At 42.2% G+C, this 26,248-nt stretch overlaps 1 protein-coding gene across 2 annotated transcripts in view; it reads left to right on the top strand.

Annotated features, from left to right (window-relative positions):
* The window catches only part of MERTK (MER proto-oncogene, tyrosine kinase), a 134,917-nt gene that overhangs the window by 86,125 nt on the left and 22,544 nt on the right, over window positions 1-26,248 (top strand). For both annotated transcript variants that reach the window (XM_003942489.4, XM_074397038.1), the window contains exons 9-14: window positions 8,391-8,544; window positions 11,430-11,583; window positions 17,902-17,987; window positions 20,126-20,221; window positions 20,939-21,019; window positions 25,426-25,518. In XM_003942489.4, the coding sequence (XP_003942538.1) occupies window positions 8,391-8,544; window positions 11,430-11,583; window positions 17,902-17,987; window positions 20,126-20,221; window positions 20,939-21,019; window positions 25,426-25,518 (664 nt within the window). The remainder of the gene's footprint in view (window positions 1-8,390; window positions 8,545-11,429; window positions 11,584-17,901; window positions 17,988-20,125; window positions 20,222-20,938; window positions 21,020-25,425; window positions 25,519-26,248) is intronic.

Here is a 26,248-nt window from a genome sequence, read left to right on the forward strand (position 1 = left end):
TCAAGCATTCGGGCAGAAGAAAAGGGGAGAATTCCTCCTTTCTTCACCTTTTGTTATTTTCAGGCCCTCAGTGGATTGGATGAGGCCCAGCCACACTGGAGAGGGCAGTCTGCATTAGTGAGTCCCCCGATCAAATAATAATCTCACTGTAAACACCTTCACAGACACACCCAGAAATCATGTTCAGCCACATAGCTGGGTACTCTTGTCACCCAGTCAAGTTGACATGTAATATTAACCATCCCAGCTTAGGGTAATTTTGACAGATGAAGTGTGAGGAGTCTCAAGATGAAAAAAGATAACATGAGAGAAGGCACAATATGGCAGCTTTAAGTTCTGACTCACTCGAAGGACTGGAACATGACCCTTTTGTGAGAGCAAAGTGTGAGATGAAGCTGGATTGGGAGTTCTGACCCGAAAATGCAGGGCCCTGAAAGTGAGGCCGAGGCAGGTAGAAATTGGTCGATAGAAAGGGAGCCAATGACAAGGTTGAGCTCAGGAGCACCACTTGAGACTTACAGATTATGAAGATGGCCTAGATGATTCTTTTATGAATAATTACATTGCGTTTGCTGACATAAATAACCTTCCAACCTGCCTTCTTTCCACCAGAGCATACTTGCTGAGCACATTCCACTCTGGTCTTCCAAGACTGAGCAGGGAACTCAGCAGCAGGCTCCTGCCAGCTCTAGAGGTTTCTTACTCCCTGAAAGTGTGTATCAGAATTGTTGGCAATGTTTATTTGCAATACCAGTGTGTACTCGGAACTGCGTAGGTGTATGGTGGGGGAGCATCAGTATGTCAGGTAATTCCTGCCTTATAATCAGTCTAAAGCTGGCAAGATCCTTTAGATCCTTGCTAAAGCTGGCAAGTTCAGTGAGAACTCTTTAGTGTAAGTACTGGTTTCATTTCACAGTGGCAAACAAAAAGCAAAGGGAATCTACATGTGAAACAAAGGCTCTCTCCCTAACTACCAGCTAGTGCCCTTCCAATGACTTTGTCAGGCATGACTCCAGTCAAACCCAAGGAACATTTGATTTTGATTTCTCTGAAGTCTAAAGACCACTGCTATGATGGGAACCCTGGACCCAGTACAGCAGCAGGAAAGGCAGCTGGGTAATGATGCCTGGGTGTGGTTAGGTGGGCAGCTTCCAGACAGATTCCCTTCCCAGCTGGGAAAGGAAGAGAGTGGGATAATGCTGCCTCCTTTTGTGACACAGAACATCCATGGAAGGGCAGATGCTCATTATCAAGTCTGTCTCTTCTTTACCGTGATCATGGAAAGCATACTTCTTCTGTGTTGCCATATTCCTGATCAATCTAACCCTAGTGACAGATTGTATTAGTCTGTTCTCCACTGCTAATAAAGACATACCTGAGACTAGGTAATTAAAAAGAAAAAGAGGTTTAATGGAATCACAGTTCACATGGCTAGGGACGCCTCACAATCATGGCAGAAGGCTAAGGAGGAGCAAAGGCAAGTCTTACATGGTGGCAAGCAAGAGAGTGTGTGCAGGGGAAGTCCCCTTTATAAAACTTAGGATCACGTGAGATTATTCACTATCAAGAGAATGGCACAGAAAAACCCACTCCCATGACTCAGTTACCTCCCAAGACTTGTGGGGATTATGGAGCTACAATTCAACATGAGGTTTGGGTGTGGACATAGCCAAACCATATCATAGATCCAAATTTTAGCTTCTTTGTGGCATCTATACGGAGCATCACATGAAAGTAATCCCCTTGCATGATAGTTGAACAGGGTGAATGGGTGAGCAGGTGCACCCATCGAAGATGCCCAAGCTTTATTTTAATTATTTTTAGCCACATGGCCAGCATTTATCAAAACTGCCATTTTCTGAAAGGACACTTGAAATTTATTTATTTTGATTTCCCTGCCTGAGTTTACCTATCAGGAAGCAGACTGTTGGAAGCAGTATGTGATAGAAGTAGAGAAAAAGAAGGCTTAGAAGTCCATATTGTTCTGCCTCATAGTAAATGATCATGGTATTCATTGTAGTAGTAGCAATCTTGCTTAAAAGTCACAGCCACGAGAGAAGCAGCCTTTCCTTTTGTCTTTTGTCCCATAGCATTTGTGCAAGGTGCCTCTGGATTAACTGCTTGTCTCCGTTGTCTGAGTCACCGGAATCAAATGCCTCCTTGAGGGAAAGGCTTTTGTTCACAATGCTGAATGCTTGGTGTAGCTATACTGAGCATAAAGGTTCAGTAGGAATTTTATCTTACTCCAGTTGGCAGAAAACAGCAATTACCAGCAGATACTTGAGCTGTCTAAAAACAAGCCAGTTTGTTTGGTGCTTTTTTTTTTTTTTTTTTTTTTTTTGAGACGGAGTTTCGCTCTTGTTACCCAGGCTGGAGTGCAATGGCATGATCTCGGCTCACCGCAACCTCCGCCTCCTGGGTTCAGGCAATTCTCCTGCCTCAGCCTCCCGAGTAGCTGGGATTACAGGCATGCGCCACCATGCCCAGCTAATTTTTTGTATTTTTAGTAGAGACGGGATTTCACCATGTTGACCGGGATGGTCTCGATCTCTTGACCTCGTGATCCGCCCGCCTCGGCCTCCCAAAGTGCTGGGATTACAGGCTTGAGCCACCGCACCCGGCAGAATCCAGTTTGTTTAAAGAACTGCAGGTCATCCTTTCTCTTTCTACTTCTGACAGGGAGGAAAGCTGCTTTTCTGAAGGGGGACTCTTGAGCTGAGGCATACCGAAGGGCAGCAATGATGAAAACCGTATGAATGACTCTGGCTAGAGAGCCTCGTGCACTAAATGCCATTAGCACTCAGCGAGGCTGCACATTCTCATTGCCCTTTGTTCAGAACGGTCCCCTCTGTGGAGAGAACAGAACGGCCACAGTTAGGGCTGTGACCTTTCTAGTCACTTACCTCCTTAGGGATGCCAGATCATCCAGTGAAGTCATTTATTGTGCTTTGCGCTACACTTTATGCATCGTGACAGTCTTGTAACGCAAAGAGACAGTGGCTCATTTTACTCTGGAAAACATTCTCTGTTGCAGCTAAGTTTCAAGCTAATGATCCAGAACTAGGGGCAAATAAGAACACGGAAGAAAGGCGGACCCTGGGAGGCCCCTGAAACCCACACCCAAAAGGAAGTTTGAGATGATTTTGGCATCCGTCACTTCGATTTCCCTGAATTACCTTCATCTCAGATGGGCAAAGCTTAGACACAACCTCATCTCTCAAAATTATCCTTTCATTTTCATTTTTTGAAAACTGATACTAAAGCTACTTCCTTATGCAGGACAGAGGAGTTGGATATTATTGAAAGATATTTGTCACTTACAACTGTAATTAAGGGTGGGGTTTTTTTGTGTGCATGCAATTTCAGTCAGTCGTTTTTGCTTGGCTTATTGCAGTTACACTGAAGACAGGTTTGTACCTTTCCGTTCCTACAACCGTCATGTCACTTTCAGACTAAGAAAGTCTTTACTGTATGACTATTTATTATATCTAAATGATGATATCTATGTTTTTTGTTCTATTTTTCTTGCTATTCCTTGCCTTCCAAGTCAGAGCTTAAAACCCAAAGGTAAAGAGCAAATGCAATCTGTTCTCTTTGATATTGGAGGCAGGTCTTGCTCATCTTCATACTGTCTGAACACAGGGCCTTGACCTTGCTTTGTAAGCATTTATGGCACTATAGATTTGACATGTGGGCCCAGCTACACCATCTAAACCAGCTGGAGAATTTCTTTCTGTGAATGGGACAGTCTTATATTAAGTGTGGACTAGTATTTCCCACCCCATCCCCATTCCCATAAAGTGTCAGTGGATCTTCCATGAAAAGAGAGTTCAGTGAGTAAATAGAGTTATAAAATATTGCATATTATACCACCTTGAAGGCCTACCATGTACACTGGCAAATTCAAGGCTCTTTGAAGTTCAACAGAAAATAAATCTGTTTAACTTTGACACAGAATTGCCTAAACATTAGGCAGAGACACATTTTTTATGTGTGGTTTTTATGGAGCTCATTGCTTTGGGTTTATTGCTCTGATGCTGGTTTACTCTTTGTTTTCAAAGGGTATAGATCTTGGAAGTCTCATAGCAGAGATTACTATAGCCGTGAGACAGCATGATACATAGAACAAACTCCTTTTTTTTTTTTTTTTTTTTTTTTTGTTGAGTCAGCGAGTGCAATCTCGGCTTATTGCAACATCCGCCTCCCAGAGAACCAACTTCTTTAAAGACTCAGGGAAGCTTCCTTGTACTTGGCCCGAGACCTCAGCTTCCTAACAAGCTCCCCTAATGGGGAGAGCTATGTGCCTGGCTGTTGGCATGTGCCCAGCACCTCTTCCTTTCTTCTTTTCTCCTTCTTTCTCACTGCCAAAGAAGAACAGAGCATTTGAACTGGTGTTACCTTAAAGTATGAGGAATAGGCAAGGTCTCATGGCCAGCCAGGGATCTGAACCACTTCTTAAACCCAGGGATTGATCAAATAGGGTACATTTCACCTGGAGAAGAAACTTACCATGGAGGTAAACTCTGTGAATGATCAAATAAGCTTCTTGGTTTGGGAAACTAGACAGCCTTGATGATTTTTTTTAATGCACTAAGACTTGAAAGATATCACAAGGTCAATTCCGTAAGAAGGTTTTGTATTTATTTATAGGGAAAGAAGACCCAACTGTAGCACCACCTTGAACATGATATAAGGATAATCATAGCCACCACCACTGATTACTTGCAGCATGCCAGATCATGTACTGTGTTTTACATAAAGGAACTCATTTAACCCTTATTAAAAAAACACTGTGAGGCCAGGCGTGGTGGATCACACCTATAATCTCAGCACTTTGGAAGGCTGAGATGGGCAGATCACCTGAGGTCAGAAGTTCAAGACCAGCCTGACCAACCAATGGTGAAACCTCATCTCTACTAAAAATACAAAAATTAGCCAGGCATGGTGGCAGGTGGCTGTAGTCCCAGCTACTCGAGAGGTGGAGGCAGAAGTTGCAGTGAGCCGAGATGGCACCACTGCACTCCAGCCTAGGGAACAGAGCAAAACTCTATCTCAAAAAACACTATGAGAAAGACAACATGCTCAATTTACAGTTGAGGAAACTAAAGCTCAGGGATACTGGGTAACTGGCACAGAGTCACAAAGCCTAAACTAAAAACCGGAGTCCGACTGACTCTAAAACCAAGTGCTTTTTAGAACCCTCCTGTACTTTCCCTGGTGTCCTTGGCTTTCTTCATAATACAGTCTCTCATTCAGATTCCACAATGTGGGCTCTCCACAGAAAGAAGGAAGGGTCTCAGCGATGACCAGAGTCAACAAAGGACTCCATGACTATGGGGGTTTGGTCCATGGAGTTACTCTACCTGATGCCTTTCTGCCCTGCTCTCAAATTAAATACAGAATGACCAACTAACCCATAATCAAAAACAGTTTGCAGTAAATACAGTGTTCTATTTCTTTTTTTTTTTTTTTTGAGATGCAGTCTCTGTTGCCCAGGCTAGAGTACAGTGGCATGATCTCAGCCCACTGCATCCTCCGCCTCCTGGGTTCAAGCAATTCTCCTGCCTCAGCCTCCTGAGTAGCTAGGATTATAGATGTGTGCCACTATGCCCGGCTAATTTTTGTATTTTTAGTAGAGGCGGAATTTCGCCATGTTGGCCTGGCTGGTCTCAAACTCTTGACCTCAGGTTATCCGCCCGCCTCAGCCTCCCAAAGTGCTGGCATTACAGGTGTGAGTCACTTTGCCCAGCCCAATGCTCTATTTCTAAAAAAGATATCACCGTAATATACAAAAAAAGTTAATTACTAAGTTGTTCACTTAATTAACAAAAAAAGTCTATGCCAAATGTCGTAGACTCAGAGTCCATTGGGGTAGAAAAACTTTAAGGTTATATTTTTCTTTTCATCCCTTGTCTGAGGATGTGATATTATGACATACTGTGTTTCTGGTTGTGTGTACACACATAATATATATGTAGTGTGTGTGGAAGGGAGGTTTCCATCCAGGGGTCCTGGCTCATTACTCTCATAGCCCTTGTTGTTTCCTAAGGGGCTAAAACAACAAGCATATTTTTTGTTGAAGTATTTGGTCTTTTGTCCTTGGTTTCTGAAGCAGATTCAGAGCTTTAAAGGTGAAAGACAGTCTTTTGTTATAACGCTCGGGCACTTTAAGCCTCAGAAAACAGAATCTCTCTCGCCGATCTTCTCCTGCCCTTTTTCACGGACTCCTGTCTCCTTTTTCTCCCCAAGTCAGGGTTCTAATTTTCCCCTGCCTTTCTGCCTTAAGAGTTAGCCACATGGCCGGGCGTGGTGGCTCAAGCCTGTAATCCCAGCACTTTGGGAGGCCAAGGCGGGTGGATCACGAGGTCAAGAGATCGAGACCATCCTGGTCAACATGGTGAAACCCCGTCTCTACTAAAAATACAAAACATTAGCTGGACATGGTGGCGCGTGCCTGTAATCCCAGCTACTCAGGAGGCTGAGGCAGGAGAATTGCCTGAATCCAGGAGGCAGAGGTTGCAGTGAGCCGAGATCGCGCCATTGCACTCCAGCCTGGGTAACAAGAGCAAAACTCCACCTCAAAAAAAAAAAAAAAGAGTTAGCCACAAAGAAATTCTTTGACCCACCTGATCTGATTAGAAGTCATAAGACTCACATTTCAGAAGGAGTCCTACTTCCATTCCCAGGAGGAAGGAGCCATGCACAGAGAGGCCAAAAAGAATCCAAACAGATAGGTCTTGTTGGGTTTCCTCACTCAGTCTATTAGTATTAGACCATGGCCTTTTCGTTCAGTCACAATTCTACATGGTTGTCAATCATGCCTATCCAACAGAGCCTCCATAAAAGGCCCACGAGGATGGGGCTCAGAGCACTTCTGGGTAGTGGAACACATGGAGGTTTCCAGGGGATGGTGCACCCAGGGAGGGCATGGAAGCTCTGCTGCACTTCCCATGTGCCTTGCCCTGTACAGCTCTTCATCCATATCTTCTGCAATATCCTTAATAATGAACCAGTGAATGTCTTTTCCTAAGTTCTGTGAGCTACTCTAGCAAATTAAACAAACTCAAGGAGTGGGTGATGGGGCCCTGATTTATAGCCAGTCGGATTACCTGGGGCTTGTGATTTGCATCTGAAATTGGGGGCACTCTTGGGGACTGAGCACTCACCCTATGGGAGCTGACACTATCTCCAGGTGATAATGTCGGAATTGAATTGGATTGGAGGGTGCCTAGCTGGTGTCTGCTATGGAACTGACTGACTGGTCGTTAGTAGGGAAAAATTCCCATATACTTCTTGGTGACCAAAGGTCACAAAAGTCTTCTGGGTTGACTATTGTAATGTGACAGGAGAGAAAACAGCTTGTTTTTTCTGCAGGGGACGTGGGGGCATTTCTGGGTCCTGATGGTCACTGTCTGTTTAGATTTAGAAACAGTCTCTGGATGGCCAACCCAGATGCCCCCTTGCTCCTGAATGATGGACTGCTTTCTCCTTAAGGGTTAAGATGGTTTTAGTCTTCATTATCACTAGGAAAGTGACTGGCTTGAAAGCAAGTGACCAGGGAATAAAGTTACCAACAGAACTGCCTTTGCTGTTCATTGATGATCTGTGACATCTGTGACCTACATGACCTGATACTTCTTTCTCTCTCTGAAATCAAATTTCCAAAATTCAGATATAAAGACATGTTCCTAGAACTTCATTTCAGCTTTCACAGCCCCTACAATTTTCATTTGAAAAGCCAGCCAAACACAAAATTAGTTTCCTACACCAGAGAACATAATGATTATAGAGGTTTGGATTGTTTTTCCTTTGTTTGCATGACAGTGACTTTAAAATAACATATAAATAAAAATAAAACCAGAGTTTTTAAAATTGAGCAAGTTGCACATTTGTTATGTCATACTGAAAGAAAAAAAAAGCATCAGTGCCCTCTTCCAGGTAGATTTTAGTAGAAATTCTTATAATTTCAAGGAACAGGAACCCACTCATGCTGGTTAAAGGGCAGGCAGCAAGTGGACAATGTCAAGGGACAGTGTGACTGGCGTATTGTGCTATGGGTGGTTCTGAGGATCAGGGGCTCGAGGAGTCGGTCTTACTCTGCCATCTGGGTACATCTGCATGCTCCCTCTCTTCCAGAGGCTTCTTTAGGACAACTCTAAGTGCCAAGCCCTCATGGCCTTATCTTGCCAACACCCCCAAAACTTGAGGTTGCATCCTGTCCCTACCCACTTTTTGGTTCCATTGGCTGTGGCCTGAGTGAGGAAGAAACTCTGTGGAAGTGTGGCTACTGCCCCCAGACATGGGTGGGAAGGCTTCCCTCAGAAGGAACTGTAGACACGCCTGTAGCATGCCCGGCCCTGTGTTTCATTTCTTCTTTTCTCTGTCTCTAGAAAGAGTTCTTGGAGGAAGTCGGCCAGAATGACAGCCAAGCTCAGATCCCTGTTCAATTCCACAATGCTACGTGCACAGTGAGGATTGCAGCCATCACAAAAGGGGGAGTCGGACCCTTCAGTGACCCAGTGAAAATATTTGTCCCTGCGCACGGTGAGAGCTGTACCCAGTAAGGGCTGATAGGATGTGGTGGTCCAGGCAGTGCACAGATCGCCAGCAAGTAACCTGGGGGATGGATGACTGATTAAATAATGAAAAATAAGGCTGGGCTCATCTCAACACTTCGGGAGGCAAAAGCAAGAGAAATTTGAGACTAGCCTGGGCAACATAATGAGACCTTGTCTCTACAAAAAAGATTTTTTTTTTTTTTTTTAAATTAGCTGGGCATGATGGACCATGGCTGTTGTCCCAGCTCCTGGGAGGCTGGGGTGGGAGAATTGCTTGAACCCAGGAGGCAGAGGTTGCAGTGAGCTATGATCACACCACTGTACTCCAGCTAGGTAACAGAGTGAGACCCTAGTCTAAAAAAAAAAAAAAAAAAAAAGAAAAGAAAAGAAAGAAGGAGAAAGGAAAAATAAGAATCAAAAAGAATTTTCCCAATGATAAAGATATGATAACATGCTTTACAGAACTACCAATACCCATGGGTCCCTGCTATAGTTACTGTTGATGGTCATAACTTACTTGGAAGATCAGTCTTTGCAGACGCCAACTCTGACTTTACTTATTGAACTTAGTTGCAATGACGTGTACTGTACGTGACTGAATTTGGGACAGGCAATGTAGCTAATCCTTAGCTGTTTATAACTGAGACTGTTTGTTTGCTGGTGCTTGTTTTGCTGTTTCAAACAGCACTGCTTTGCCATGTTTTTACCCATTCAATCCTTGGGCAGCACGCTTTGTGCTTTGGTCTGCAAAGAACATGAAATATTTCCTATGGAAGCCATCCTCAGACTGCCCTGGGCCCACTGAGCTAAATGCCCAGCCATGCGTGTTGGCTTTTGCATGTTGCTGAAATGTCCTTTGGCACAGTGCCACTGTGGTACCCCAGGTGACTCAAGCGCTATGCTCACTCCATAACCCAGTGGAGCCAGCCACCTTTGTTCTGATTCTGACCTGCCCTAGGTTGTTTAATGTTAAACTGCTGTCATAAAGTCCATCCATAGGCACCTAGATCAGTGTGTTTATACATTAAGTTCTTGCCAAACATGACCTTTGTACTCGATAGCAGACAGAACTTGTGAGCAGACATTTGAGTTCTCACGTGTCTGTTCCCAGTGACCCTCAAACTCGGTCTCCCTTTTGGTGCTGAAATGGAACCATATTAGGTTCCTGTAGCCCATAGGCACAGTTTCTGGGGAACATTAGTAACTGGTGATGGTGAGGCAAAATGTGTCTACCTGGTAGAAATTCAAAGACAGTGAAATTCTGGCCAGGCATGGTGAGTCACGTCTGTAATTCAGCACAGCACTTTGGGAGGCCAAGGCAGACAGATCACTTGAACTCAAGAGTTCAAGATCAGCCTAGCCAACATGGTGAAACCCCATCTCTATCAAAAATAACAACAACAAAAAATAGCAGGGTGTGGTGGTATGCCCCTGTGGGTCCCAGCTACTTGGGAGGATCTCTTGAGCGTAGGAGATGGAGATTGCAGTAAACCAAGATCATGCCACTGTACTCCCGCCTGGGTGACAGAGTGAGACCCCATCTCAAAACAAAACAAAACAAAACAAAACAAAAAAAGAACAAAGACAATAAGATTCTGATTTTAAAGGGACAGCTTAAAAAAATCAGAGTTTAGGCAGGGCGCAGTGGCTCATGCCTATAATCTCAGCACTTTGGGATCTGAGGTGGGCAGATGCCTTAAGGTCAGGAGTCCCAGACCAACCTGGCCAACATGGTAAAACCATGTTTGCTATGCAGGCAGCCCTTGCATGGCTCCAGTATGCACAAATTTCAATTACCATGGTTAAATAATACCCGTTCCCCAAAAATATAGTTCAAATTTTAGTCACTATTCTATATTAACTGTAATGGCATAAAGCCTAAACTCGGGCTGCTGGCTCTTCAGGCCACCAATCACTGTAGAAATAACAGATGAAAATCGCAATCATGACCAATGGCGTCACTTCTTCCAAAGTCTGTTGTGATTGGTCCCTGAGCTTTTGTCACTCATTTCATGCCCACCTAGCGGAGGCCTGTGGCTGTGTTGCCTCCTTGTCTCCCAGGGACAAACCCACATGACATTTTACAAAAATGGGTAATTGAAAGAGGGTATTGGTGAACAAAGGTTAAAGTGCAGCAAAGAAACGCAAAATGATAGTGGTCTACATAAAATTTGAATTGAACGTAAAACTGTGGAAAGTTGATAATGCCCCCACTGATAAACTTTAGGTATGAATCAGAGGTCCTTAGTGAAGGTGAACTAATATTTTTCATTTTCTTTTTTTTTTTTTTTGAGACGGAGTTTCGCTTTTGTTGCCCAGGCTGGAGTGCAATGGCGCGATCTCGGCTCACCGCAACCTCCGCCTCCTGGGTTCAGGCAATTCTCCTGCCTCAGCCTCCTGAGTAGCTGGGATTACAGGCACACGCCACCATGCCCAGCTAATTTTTAGTATTTTTAGTAGAGACGGGGTTTCACCATGTTGACCAGGATGGTCTCGATCTCTTGACCTCGTGATGCACCCGCCTCGGCCTCCCAAAGTGCTGGGATTACAGGCTTGAGCCACCGCGCCCGGCCTAATTTTTAAATTACTGTGTTTAATTAACAATTGAAAAAATGTATTTACCTATGGAGTACTATGTGACATTTTGATCTATGTTTATGTTGTGGAATGAGTAAATCAAGCTAGTTTCCCATCAATTATTAAGATCTCTTTGGATGATCTCAGCTTACACAAGGTGAGGCCTGCCTACATTTGTAGATTATAAAAGATTTAACAGAGTTCTGAAAGCTTTGACTATTTGTTCTTCCTATTACATGCCAGCGTTTCTCGTGTTATTTCAAACCCATGATTGGTCTATTGGTATTTTTCCAGGTTGGGTAGATTATGCCCCCTCATCAACTCCGGCACCTGGCAACACAGATCCTGTGCTCATCATCTTTGGCTGCTTTTGTGGATTTATCTTGATTGGGTTGGTTTTATATATCTCTATGGCCATCAGAAAAAGAATCCAGGAGACAAAGTTTGGGTAAGTCTCCCAGCTAAAAATGTTTGCCCAGTGATACCACTGATTCAACTCCTGACAAGGTTGTTATACCAAGTTATTATACCTTTCCTGTTGGCCTTGCTGCTCACATTGCTCCCAGAGGGCTGCCCTGCCTGATGCATATCCTGGGCTCAGGCAGCTTCCTGACTTAGGCCATGGCCTACAGACGCAGCTGCCAGCAAAAGCCAGCCCTGAAAAGGGTTCTTTTACAGAAAGAGTATAGTAGGCCTTTGCTACTCAAACTGGGTTGCTGTTAAGTGAGGACTTTTATTAGAACCCTTAAAAATAGGCCAAATGCTGTGGCTCACACCTGTAATCGCACCACTTTGGGAGGCTGAGATGGGCAGATCACTTGAGGTCAGGAATTTGAGACCAGACTGGCCAACATGGCAAAACCTTGTCTCTTCAGAAAATACGAAAATTAGCTGGGCATGATAGCTCATGCCTGTAATCCCAGCTACTCTAGAGGCTGAGGCACAGGAATTGTTTGAACCAGGAGGCAGAGGCTATAGTGAGCTATCGCGCCACTGCACTCCAGCCTGGATGACAGAGCGAGACCTTGTCTCAGAAAAAACAAACAAACAAACAAACAAATAATACTGATTATTTTTCTTCATCGTATATATAGATAAAGATATGGGGAGGAAATTCACCAAAGTGTTAGCAACTGTGGCTAGTATTATTGTGGGTGACTCTGTTTTGTTGTTGTTGTATTTTGCACATGTCCTCTAATGATTATTTTTCTAACAGGGACAAAATTTATATTTTAACATTCAAATGAGAAAAAGAATCTCTTGTTCGGGCCGGGTGCGGTGGCTCAAGCCTGTAATCCCAGCACTTTGGGAGGCCGAGGTGGGTGGATCACGAGGTCAAGAGATCGAGATCATCCTGGTCAACATGGTGAAACCCCGTCTCTACTAAAACTACAAAAATTAGCTGGGCATGGTGGCGCGTGCCTGTAATCCCAGCTACTCAGGAGGCTGAGGCAGGAGAATTGCCTGAACCCAGGAGGCGGAGGTTGCGGTGATCTGAGATCGCGCTATTGCACTCTAGCCTGGGTGACAAGAGCGAAACTCCGTCTCAAAAAAAAAAAAATCTCTTGTTCACATTTTCTATGCATTTTACTTTTATAATAAAACACTAATTAAATATCAATGAAAATGAGAAGCTGTGTTAAAGCAACCTAATGAAAAGAAGGCTGTGTACAAATGTTGTTTCTGGAAATCAGTTTTCTACTGCAGGGTTCTGGAAGCAAATTTGGATTTCGATGAACTTGAATTTATCATTAATGAGTGAGGAGGAAGCATTTTGTATGAGATAAATTGTTGGCAGGTTAGAGTGGGACAGAATGAGTGAGGGGTGTATGGCTGTGCTTTGGAGGGGGCTAAGCAGCCCTCTTTCATTGCTCCACCTTCAGAATGCTACTAGAACATCCCACTAACGCCAAGACTTGCGATAGGCATGAGAAGGGGCTTAAGACTGGCAGCCAGGCTGCCCTTTATTTGTGTTCATCTCTGTCTTAGGGGTAAGTTACTTTATTCCTTACAAACCTATTCTTATAATTATATCTTAGTATGTGAATTCTAAGAACGACTATTTTAAAGAAGTAGACAAAATCTGATGTAAATCTTGAACATATAATTGACTAAAAAATCCCAGTGTCTTGGAGTGACATGTAGGTTCATCACAAAACAAGTACAGAGAACCTCTGCAGAAGTTGCAAGAGTAGCTCATTAATATGTATTAAAGGCCTCCTAGGCACTGGGCACTGAGGTGGACTGGAATACAGTGGTGAATAAAATCCTGCCCTCATGGGGTTCACAGTTCATGGGGAGTCAGGCAGTAGTCAAACAGTCACAAAAATAGACTTAAAATGGCAACTGTAATAAATTCTATATAAAGGGTTAAAAATGTGTCCAAAAATTTGACTGCATTAAGAAAGTCAGGGAAGGCTTTCATGCAGAAGTGGCTGACACTTGCGCTAAGATCTAAAGAAAGAGCAGGTATTCATTAGATGAGAGAGAAGAACATCCCAGCCGGAAACAGCAGCACATGCAAAAGCTCTGTGATACTTGGGGTCTGGCAGGAGGAGAGAGCACTGGATTGAAAGTTGTTAATTCGCTCACTGGGTTGCAGCATTAATTCTATCAGTTCAACTAGCCTTTTGACTTTTCCAAGCTTCCTTGCTATTATCTGTCTCTGAATAGTCTCCATGGTCACTACCAGTTCTAATTGCTATGATTCTGAATTGGGACTTCTATAGACTCACTCCGTCCTTAAAATATACTGAGTCTCTTAAGATGTTGACGTCTTTAAGCATTCAGAACAGAATGCAGTTTTTGTCATCAAGTGGAAATTCATGGTCAGTATTGTTGAAACAGTCACTGTTAAAGAATGATTCATAGATATATTTGCTTGAAACTAACCAGACAGAATCAGGAAAATGAAGGCAAACCTCCTATGGAGGTTCCAAATTCTAATGGTGACTGGTAAAGCCTCCTAGAATATGCAACTAAGGTAATCCTGGAGAGCTGGAGTGCAATAGCCAAGGGATGCACACTGCCATTTGAAACCTTTGCCAAGAGTTTTAGGAACTGTATATAGCAATGCTGATCTTCCCAGTTCCCAGAAATCAATTACCTTTCTGCTTCTTCTGAAGTCTCTTTTTGGTTCCCTCCTTTTTGGCTTTCCTTTAGGGAAATTTTTTTTTTCGGTTAAGAATATTATATATCATAAAAATATTTTGACTCTAGTTAAAAAATACATTAAAGATAACATGCTGGGATGAGACCCCATTCACAACAGCATACAAGCTATAACGTTCTTGAAAATAAACCCAATAGATGTGCAAGAGCTTTGTAGAAGAAAAGCATTAAACATCCTGATATTGTTAAAGAAGACTTGAATAAATGGATAGATGTGTACCATATTCATGGGTGGGAAGGCTCAATATTGTCAAGAGAACAAGTTTCCCTAAGTTAACCATAAATTCGATAATCACCATCACAATTGGTACAGAGTTCTTGAGAAAAGTTGGCAAATTGATTTGAAAATATATGGGCTGGGCACAGTGGCTTACCCCTGTAATCTCAGCACTTTGAGAGGCCGAGGCAGGCAGATCATGAGGTCAGGAGATTGAGACCATCCTGGCTAACATGACAAAAACTCATCTCTACTACAAATACAAAAAATTAGCCAGTCGTGGTGGTGTGCACCTGTAGTCCCAGCTACTTGGGAGGCTGAGGCAGGAGAATCACTTGAACCTGGGAGGCGGAGGTTGCAGGGAGCTGAGACTGCACCACTGCACTCCAGCCTGGGTAGCAGAGTGAGACTCCACCTCAAAAAAAAAAAAAAGAAAAAAATATGTGAAAGAGTAAATGTGTAGGAATAGCCAAGACAGTTTTGAAAAACACAAAAATTTCGGTGTAGGGAGCTGGTTCTCCTAGACACAAAAACCTATTTAGTGATTAGAGCAGTAAGATATTGGTACAAACAGAAAGAACTCAGTCTGTGAACAGCACAGGATGTTCATGTGTAGGGCAATTGTAGGAACTGAATATAGGATGAAGATTGCATTCCAAATCCGGATAAATAAAAGAATGTTCAAAAAATTGACCCATTAGCTGGGAATCGTGGTGCATACCTATAGTCCCAGTTATTCTGGAGGCTGAGGTAGGAGGACTGCTAGGGCCCGGGAGGCTGAGGTTGCAATGAGCCAAGATCATGCCACTGCACTCCAGCCTGGGCAACAGAGCAAGACCCTGTCTCAAACAAACACACACTTTGTTCTAGGCACTGGATAGAGAAATGAGCAAGACATGCATGAGGCTGTCCACTTGAAGCTTATAGCCTAGCTGTTGAGAAATGCAGAAGAAAATGCTTCATGTGAAAATATTTCTATCAGCTAGGTCTCTACTAACTCATAAGTTTAGCACCAAAATGGATGATAGATATTATTTGATTCAACCCTGATTATAATCTGGGAATGTTTGACGTTGAACATTATAAAATTTACCAAAAAGTGGGGGTGCTGAGTCCAGCAAATTTATTAACAAGATTATCATACAATTTCAAATATTTAGAAATAAAACTATTTCCCAGAACCGTTATGCTCAGCAGAAGCTTAAAACAAATGAAAGACTTGTAACAGGTTATTTTTATCTATACTGAAGTCATTTCCCATGGATCCTTACTACAAGATCTATTCATTTGTTCCTTTTGTAAAAATACCTTCCGGCTCATTTTTAAATGAAAATACTTTTATTTTTATTTATAAAAGTGAAAATATAAAAGTAACATTGTATTTTCTAAAAATCAGATTATATAGAATAGTCAAAAGGAGAAAGTGAGGCCCATCTCAGGTCCATATATGGTCTTGGTTGCTATTTTGGCATACATTCTTTCAAGTGCTTTGCTTTGTGTACATAAATTTTTTTTTTCAAAATTCTGTTATCTCTTTAAAATAATCTGTGTACCTAAGGTAAATTGAGATTAAATCTTTAGGCCAGGTGCAGTGGCTCACGCCTGTAATTCCAGCACTTTGGGAGGCTGAGGCGGGTAGATCACCTGAGGTCAAGAGTTCAAGACCAGCCTGATCAACATCGTGAAACCTCGTCTCTCCAAAAAAAAAAAAAAAAATTGTCAGGCATGGTGATGCATGCCTGTATTCCCTGCTACTCGGGAGGCTGAGGCAGGAGAATCACTCGAACTTAGGAGGTGGAGGTTCCAGTGAGCCAAAATTGCTCCATTGCACGCCAGCCTGGGCAACAAGAGCAAAACTCCGTCTCAAAAGCAAAAAAAAAAAAAAAAAAAAAAAAAAAAAAAAAAAAAAAAAAAAATCTGTAATCTAGACTTTCTAATTCATAATACTTTCCCACCAATTAGTCTAAAATAGTGATTAAATGGATTATTAAAATAGACTTCATTTTTTAAATTAATTTTTTTTTTGACACAGGGTCTTGCTCTATTGCCAGGCTGGAGTGCAGTGGTGCAGTCATGGCTCACTGCAGCCTCAACCTCCAGAACCCATGTGATTCTCTCATCTCTGCCTCCCCGATTAGCTGGGACCACAGGCACACATGACCACAACCAGCTAATTTTTTTTTTTTTTTTGTAGAGATGGGGGTGTCACTTTGTTGCCCAGGCTGGTCTTGAACTCCTCTGGGCTCAAGTGATCTTCCTGCCTCAGCCTCCCAAAGTGCTGGGATTATAGGCATGAGTCACCGTGCCCAGGCTTACTTTTTAGAACAATTTTAATTTTACAGAAATATTGAGAAGATAGTACAGAGACTTCTCATATACTCCATACCAACTTTCCCCTATGAATAACAGCTTACCTGATTAGTATAATACATTTGTTATGGTTAATGAGCCAATGTTGATACCTTGTCATTAACTAACATCTATATTTTCTTGAGATTTCTTTAATTTTTACCTAATATCCCTTTTCTGTTCTGGGATCCCATCCAGGATGCCACAGTACATTCAGTCGTCACATCTCCTTAGGCTCCTCTTGGCTGTGGCTGTTTCTTAGACCTTTCTTGTCTTTGATGATCTTGCCAGTTTTCACAAGTGTTAGATGTTTTGTAGGAAGGATGCCCTTCTATTGCAATTTTTTTCACTGTTTTGCTCATAATGAGCATGGGTTATATGGGTGATTGAGAGGAAGAGCACAGAATTAAAGTGCCATTGTCATCACATCTTATCAAGGGTACATATGAACATGATTTATCACTGTTGATGTTGATGTTGATCACCTGGTTGAAGCAGTGTTTGCTGGTTTCTCTGCCATGAAGTTATTTTTCTTTCCTTTCCCTACTGTTCTTTGGAAACAAGTCACTATGCAGAGCCCATACTGATAGCACGAGGATTTAACTCCCTTCACCCCTTAAGGGCACAATAACTACATAAAATATTTGGAATTCTTCTGCATAGGAGATTGGTATCTTTTCCATTTATTCATTCATTCGATCATATTTTCATAAGTGTGGACTCATTGATATTCATTTTATACTCATAGTCTAATACTGCTTTAGTTTCTTGCTCAGATTGTTACAGCTTTGGCCATCAGGAGCTTATCTGTTATTCTCTGTTCTTGATGGTGCCTAGCTAGAGTAGTTTCGATATTGCCAAGTAAGTCTAAAATAAATCAAAGGAAAGAAATGCGTTTCTCCTAGAGGGAAAGTTTTTGTTGTAGAAGATCCTGTTGAAAAGGGTCCGCTCTGTAGCATCCTTGTGGAATCAGTGTCTGCCTCTGTAGCCTGTTTTTATAGTGAAGTGTCTTTGTTTTCATTCACCCAGGAATGCATTCACAGAGGAGGATTCTGAATTAGTGGTAAATTATATAGCAAAGAAGTCCTTCTGTCGGCGAGCCATTGAACTTACCTGTAAGTTGACTTTCATTTCCCTTTTTGGCAAAAGTTCAAATAGTTGAGAACAAAGAAAGAACAATAGTTTTTTTGTTTTTTTTTGTTTTTTTTTGTTTTTTTTTTTTAGACGGAATTTCCCTCTTTGTTACCCAGGCTGGAGTGCAATGGCACGATCTCGGCTCACCGCAACCTCCGCCTCCTGGGTTCAGGCAATTCTCCTGCCTCAGCCTCCTGAGTAGCTGGGATTACAGGCACGCGCCACCATGCCCAGCTAATTTTTGTATTTTTAGTAGAGACATGGTTTCTCCATGTTAACCAGGATGGTCTCGATCTCTTGACCTTGTGATCCACCCATCTCGGCCTCCCAAAGTGCTGGGATTATAGACGTGAGCCACCGTGCCCGGCCACAATAGACAGATTTCTAACAAAAGCCAAAGGTATTGAAGAAGAATGGATATTTTTAATGTACAAAATATGTTTAGAAACCAGCAAGTAGATAGCCAGACATTTCCATGCACAGTTCTGTGGGCTAATTTACTGGAATCTGGAGCTGGACCTGGGGTTAAAAGCACTCATAATGTCATGAAATGTGACAGAAAAGAGGAACCTTCTGGGGTGACAGAAGATGGGTAGAGGTCAGGGATTTAAAGAAAACTTCTAACTAGCAGACATAACCTCAAGCCTCATTCCTGTTTTCTTGGCATCCAACTCTGAGAATGATTTGCCAACATCCTTTGTAGTAATTATGGTTTGAGCTTTGCTGAATCAGAGAGTGAAGGCTTCTGGGTTAAACAGTGGAAATAAACAGATACTAGTGTTCCTGAATAATTTCAGAAAAAGTATAGAAAGGATATGCAAATATCAACAACAAATTCATGCTTCTGGATGTTTTCCCCCAATAAAGAAAAGACATAAGAATGATGGAATACAGGTTGCTGTGAAATATAAACTTGCTTGGTGTGGATATTATTAATTTCTTTACTCTTCTAATCTTTAAGTTTTGACTTTTGATACTCTCAATTTTTTTTTAATTTAAAATTTGTCATTTAGACCACTTTCTTTCCTTTATTGGAGAACCACTGGATAAGATTTTTTCTCTGAGAACTAATGTGTCCTTCTAATTATCCACATTTTTTGTCTTTCAAGAGCTTATACTTGCCTTAACTATGGTCCAGACTGAATCATTTGCCAAGAGTTGTTGAACTGGTCTCCTTCTGATTAATTTCTCTTGCTGCCAACACAACACATCTATTACATAGATACCTTACTGTATTACATATCTTATTATAGAAGAGCTTATTCTCCAGTTCCTCAAAGTGCACAATTTGGCCCTTGCTATGCTGTTATGAGATTTCATGTACAGTATGTGAGATAAGAGCTTGTTCTCTAGATGTTTCCTGGGGTTTGTGAGACTCTGTCCATAGCATAGGAGGGTAGGAGAGGTATGGTTCTTTTGTATACTGTAGTTAGGGGTATAATATTAATAATAAAGAATTCACTAGAAAGTACCTATTGACTTATCTTTCTTACGCCTTTAAGTCAAGGACAAACCACCCTATATGAATCTGATTGCTGGCTGCTGCTACCACACAGCAGAAAGAGAAATGTGGCTCTGATTTTTCTAATTCTTCAGAATTAACCTTGCCCTGAAGGATTCATTATACTTAGTTTAATCATAATAAAGTATGAAGTTTTGTTACTGGTGTTTTGGGGAAAGAAATAATAGCTACAAAATGAAAAAAGAAGAGGGGTGGGCACAGTGGCTCATGCCTGTCATCCCAGCAATTTGGGAGGCTGAGGCGGGCAGATCACTTCAGGTCAAGAGTTCGAGACCAGCTTGGCCAGTGTGGTGAAACCTTGTCTCTACTAAAAATACAAAAATTAGCTGGGTGTAGCACAGGCCTGCAGTCCCAGCTACTCAGGAGGCTGAGGCACAAGAATCACTTGAACCTAGGAGGCGAAGGTTACAGTGAGATGAGATTGCGCCACTGCAATCCAGCTGGGTGACAGAGTGAGACTCTGCCTCAAAAAATTAATTAATTAATTAATTAATTAAATGAACAAGGAATGTTTATTATACAGGACTTCATTTCAATTATCAAATGAAAGAAAGCATGCTGAAAATTTTTATATGTAGTATGTTACTCCTTTTTCAGTACGTAGCTTGGGAGTCAGTGAGGAACTACAGAACAAACTGGAAGATGTTGTGATTGACAGGAATCTCCTAATTCTTGGAAAAATTCTCGGTGAAGGTAAGCAGTTTAAAGTAATGCCTTTAAAATGTGGAATAAGAAGGCAAGCAGTTTAGAATACTTTTTAACGTGTATTTATTAAATAAAATACCATTTTAGGACTCTGTGTTATACTGTGGATCATTACATTTTATTATTTGACATGATAGACTACTGATTTTTGAAACTCAGATCTGGCAAATGAAGATTCTCTTCAATGCCTAGCACACACAGTAGGTCCTTGAAAAATATTAATTTTCTTTCCTCATTGAAAAGTATGTAATTCATTTATTAGTGTCCTATGTGCTTTAAATTTATTCCTCTAGTTCTTAAGTTTATTATTCTTGGCACCTTTCTAATTAGGAACAAAAATGAAAATACATATTTAACATATGTTAAGTTGTTCTTAGGATGAATGATAATGGTATTAAGAGTTTGTGCTTTAAAAACTTCAATAATATTTTTCATGTTCTCCTCTAAGTGTCTTGGATGGGTTATAATGCTTAATAAAGTGGTGAGCTAAGGTTGGCCCAAGCCACCCAAGCTCATGACAAGCAGGAGACTAGAGCGTGGCGCATGGCTGTGGCTTGCAATGTGGGTGGCCTGGGCAGGCTCCGCCTGGCTACCTGTGAGTGAATTGCTCTCATACCATGAAACCAGCAGCTCTAGCACCGTAGCATTTCTGTGGTCAGCGGAGAATTTGCACAGTGTCCATACAGGTGTTCTTTTACTTCACAGGAGAGTTTGGGTCTGTAATGGAAGGAAATCTGAAGCAGCAAGATGGGACCTCTCAGAAAGTGGCAGTGAAGACCATGAAGTGTGAGTTCTCAATGATGAATGCCGTTATGCTGGGGTAGGCAGTTCCTTCAGTATTGGGTGCTCGGTGAGGCCATATGTCACAGTCTCAGTTGCCAGCAGGTCAGAAGGCAATGTGGAACACTGGTCACCAAGGAGGTATTACTGTAATGAGCTCCTCATACATGCATTACGTATTCTTTATATTCAAGGCAACAGCATTTTTTACTATTACTAACTCTAGCATGCCTATGCATGCATTCTCTCTGTCTTGCTCGTTCTTCCTTTCTCCCTCTCTCTCTTCTCATCTGGTAGAGCTAACAACTCTAAAGTAGAACATGAATTACCAAAGCAGGGGTGATCTGATGGCGACATCTGACCACAGGGATTGGTCTGGCTGACCTCTCTATTGTGGTGGAACCACTTCCTCATTTGAATGGCCCTGAGGAAGCTGTGGGCTGCCTGGAAAGTAAGTTTTCCAGAAAGAGGATAAATATTTGGTCAAGATTTATAAAGATTTGCTGTCATAAGCTAGAACTTCCAAGCAAGCTGGGAAGAGAGGCAGCAGTGGGGCAGGGGGGGCCTTCTAAGTCATAGTCAAGATCCTGCTTTATCCTGCAAGAAGTAGAGCGCTATTAAGAGTCTTAATCAAATGAAGAACAGAGCAGTTTACATTTCAGAAAGTTCACTTTGGTGTCAGTGTGAGGAAAACAAATCACAGTGTTGACAAAAATAGTGGTAGAGAGGCCAGTTAGGACATTTTAAAATCTGTACAGTCTAGGCCCTCTCAAATCCCCTTTTTTTTTTTTTTAATTGAGACAGAGTCTCACTCTGTCACACAGGCTGGAGTGCAGTTGCACCATCTTGGCTCAATGCAACCTCCAGCTCCTGGGTTCAAGCAATTCTCCCACCTCAGCGTCCCGAGTAGCTGGGATAACAGGCACCTACCACCAGGCCCGGCTAATTTTTGAATTTTTGGTAGAGATGGGGTTTCGCCATGTTGGCCAGGCTGGTCTTGAACCACTGACCTCAAATGATCCGCCTGCCTCAGCCTCCCAAAGTGCTGGGATTACAGGTATGAACCATCGTGACCGGCCTAAAATCTATATAGGTAAAGAAACTACAGGGATTTGCTGACTTGTCTAATTGTAATAGCTAGAAAGGGGACAGGTTGTGCTGAACTTCTTTATTACCATAAGATGACCAGATTTCACTGACAGAGCAAGCTAGCATTTCTTCTCCATGTCCTTCTCCCAGGAAATGCATTTCTGAAGCTAGGGCCACACAGCTGTCTATGTTTGATTCTGTAGGTGTCTGGTTGGTCATGGCCTGTCACTGGGGGACTTAGAAAATAGACCATTATCATATGGCATTTTACCCACAGTCTTCATCACGAATCATGGATGGAGATTATTTGGTGCTCAGGTTGTCAGTATTCTTGATGTTGCTTCCTTATTAACCCTTTGTACCTATTCAATACTATTTCTGATCAGGGAATAAAGTAAAATTGGATTCTTCCTAAAATTTAAATCTACTATTTACTGGACATTAAAGCATAAGTTAGATTATAAGCATGTACTGAGACTCTTAAACGAAAAGGCTAAAGTTTATTTATTTTTTTCTTTTAAAGACAGAGTCTCACTCTGTTGCCCAGGCTGGAGTGCAGTGGCATGATCTCGGCTCACTGCAACCTCTGCCTCCCGGGTTCAAGCAATTCTCCTGCCTCAGCCTCACAAGTAGCTGGGACTATAGGCATGCGCCACCATGCCTGGCTAATTTTTGTATTTTTTGTAGAGACAGGGTTTTACCATATTGGCCAGGCTGTTCTTGAACTCCTGACCTCAAGTGATCCACCTGCCTCGGCCTCCCAAAGTGCTGGGATTACTGGTGTGAGCCAACATGACTGGCCTGGAGGCTGAAGCTTAATTCAGTTATAAAAAGGAACCACAATAACAAACGAGTCATATGAACGGTGCTTTTTGCTTTTTAAGCAATCTATAATGACTAATATTTATGTGATACTCATTGTTAGCCAAAGGGCATTGCAATTTTTCCTGCATTTCATCAGGACAACAGGAACAGAAAATGAGCATAACTAAAAAGGAGGCTCAGGAACTAGCCTCCAGATACTAAAACACTCTGAAGTTAGAATACTCACCAGAGCTGAAGCAAGTACTGAGCCATATTCGGCGCCATTCCTGCCTTTTGTATGATTTTATTTGAGCCTCACAGTGTGTCTGGGGGGAGTCCTTTCATGATCCCTATTTAGGGATGTAAGGCAGGCATACTAGGAGGCCTGGTGGGAGGATCTGAGCCTGGAGCCTACTTTTCTCTAGCTTGATTCTGCTGTTCTTTAATTTCTTTAGGGTAACTTGCATAGAGATTACGTCCCTGCTAAGTGTTAAAGATTAAGAGAATACTGTAATCTGTAGCTTCAAAATCCCCAGGCTCAGCTACATCTACCCGCGGGTTGGTCCCCCGGGAAGGGTCTGCAGGCAGGGCCCTACCCCTCTATTCCCCGACGTGGTTGTTTGCAGCGAGAGGAATAAGTGAGGGCAAATTTTTGCAGGTGTCTAGATTTTTTTTTTTAATTTAAAATTTTTTTTTAGCCAGGCGCGGTGGCTCAAGCCTGTAATCCCAGCACTTTGGGAGGCCGAGGCGGGTGGATCACGAGGTCAAGAGATCGAGACCATCCTGGTCAACATGGTGAAACCCCATCTCTACCAAAAATACAAAAAATTAGCTGGGCATGATGGTGCATGCCTGTAATCCCAGCTACTCAGGAGGCTGAGGCAGGAGAATTGCCTGAACCCAGGAGGTGGAGGTTGCGGTGAGCCGAGATCGCGCCATTGCACTCCAGCCTGGGTAACAAGAGCGAAACTCCGTCTCAAAAAAAAAAAAAATTTAATTTTTCTAAATTTTCTTCAGTAGAAAGAAGATTAATATATATTGAGCCCATAGGATGGCAGACACGCTGAATTAGATGGCCTCATGCATGATTTTAATCACAGTTATATTCTGTTAAAGCAAACCCCCTAAGGCAAGCTTGACTTTTTTTTTTTTTTTTTTTTTTTTTTTGAGACGGAGTTTCGCTCTTGTTACCCAGGCTGGAGTGCAATGGCACGATCTCGGCTCACCACAACCTCCGCCTCCTGGGTTCAGGCAATTCTCCTGCCTCAGCCTCCTGAGTATCTGGGATTATAGGCACGCGCCACCATGCCCAGCTAATTTTTTGTATTTTTAGTAGAGACGGGGTTTCACCATGTTGACCAGGTTGGTCTCGATCTCTCGACCTTGTGATCCACCCGCCTCGGCCTCCCAAAGTGCTGGGATTACAGGCTTGAGCCACCGCGCCCGGCCAAGCTTGACTTTTTGTTTCGTTTGTTTTTAATTGTGGCAACATATACATAACATAAAATTTACCATCTTAACCATTTTAAGTGTACAGTTCAGTGGTATTAAGAACCATATTCATAATATTATGCAACCATCACTACCATCTCCAAAACTTTTCATCTTGTAAAATTGCAACTCTACACCTACCAAGCAGTGACTACCCACTACCCTCTCTCCCCAGCCTTGGCAACCGCTATTCTATTTTCTGTCTCTGATTTTGACTCTTTAGGTACTTCATATAGGTGGAATCATATAGTATTCATCCTTTTGTGCCTGGCTTATTTCACTTAGCAAAATACTAGAATTTTAAATGTCTGTCTTGAGCCAATTTAGTTCAAAATACTTGCTATGAACATGCATCCAGCTTACAAGGTGTGGTTCAGCAACGAGACTTGCAGGATATAAACCAATAGAAAGGGAAAGGTGTGGGGTTCCTTCTTTCTTTCTTTCTTTCTTTTTTAAGCAAATATAATTGCAGCAGATTGGTTAGAATTGTCCTTTGTTTTGGTTTTGGTTTTGGTTTTGGGGTATTTTTTTCCTTTACTATTAGACTTTAACTGTTTAAAGCAGTTTCAGGTTTGCAGAAAAGTATAGAGAATGTGCGTAGTCCCCCTCCTAACATACACAATTTCTCCTATTATTAATGTCTTTTATTAGTGAGCTGCATTTTTAGTGATTGATGAACTCATACTGATACATTATTATTAACCAGAGTCCACAGTTTACATTAGGGTTCATTCTTAGTGTTGTACAGCTCTGTGGGTTTGGACAAATGTGTAATGTCATGCATCCACTATTACAGTATCATATAGAATAATTTCTTGACCCTAGTCCCCTGTGCTTTGCCTATTTGTCCCTCTCTTCTTCTCTTCCCCTGCCCCTACTACCCCCATGACAACCACTCATCTGTTTCCTGTCTCAATAGTTTCATCTCTTCCTGACCTAAGTTTGAGAGAACAGAATTGCTGTTGCCCACCCCCTCCCCTTAATTGAGTAAATTATCCATACCTAACCTTCTCTATTTTCTTCTTTAGTGGACAACTTTTCACAGCGAGAGATCGAGGAGTTTCTCAGTGAGGCAGCGTGCATGAAAGACTTCAGTCACCCAAATGTCATTCGACTTCTAGGTACTTCTGAGAAATGCAGGAGTGGGTGGCCAAGGGGACTCTGCTGATCTGCTCTGTGCCAAAGGAAAAAAAATCTCTAGTGTAAATAAGTTTACACTTTGTATAACCCCAACGTAATGTATAACATTGAAGTTTTCACCAGGACTTCTTTTCATAAGGATGTTTTCTGAGGCTGATAATAATCATCAGTTTGCATTTTCTGGACACTGATGGGTTCAGGAGTGATTTGAGTTTTCCACAGAATTTTAGGAGAATATGAATTAAATTGCTCTCAGTTACTCAAAGGCAAGACACAGAGGTGGTCATGTTATAATTTTTATTAATTTAAGGTTATATGTGAGTTAGATAACAGTGAGACAAAGCTGGAAAAGTAGACAAATTTCATAGGTTATCTTTGAGAAATCATTTATTAACCTATTTGAAAGTACTGACTTCTTTTTTCTTTTTCTTTTTCTTCTTTTTTGAGACAGATTTTCACTCATTCCCCAGGCTGGAGTGCAATGGCTTGATTTCAGCTCACTGCAACCTCTGCCTCCCCAGTTCAAGCAATTCTCCTGCCTCAGCCTCCAGTAGTAGCTGGGATTACAGGCATGCGCCACCACACCCAGCTAATTTTGTATTTTTAGTAGAGACAGGGTTTCTCCATGTGGTCAGGCTGGTCTCAAACTCCCAACCTCAGGTGATCCGCCCGCCTCAGCCTCCCAAAGTGCTGGGATTACAGGCACGAGCC

This window comes from Saimiri boliviensis, chromosome 1, assembly GCF_048565385.1.
Source record: "Saimiri boliviensis isolate mSaiBol1 chromosome 1, mSaiBol1.pri, whole genome shotgun sequence".
Taxonomy (NCBI): Eukaryota; Metazoa; Chordata; class Mammalia; order Primates; family Cebidae; genus Saimiri; species Saimiri boliviensis.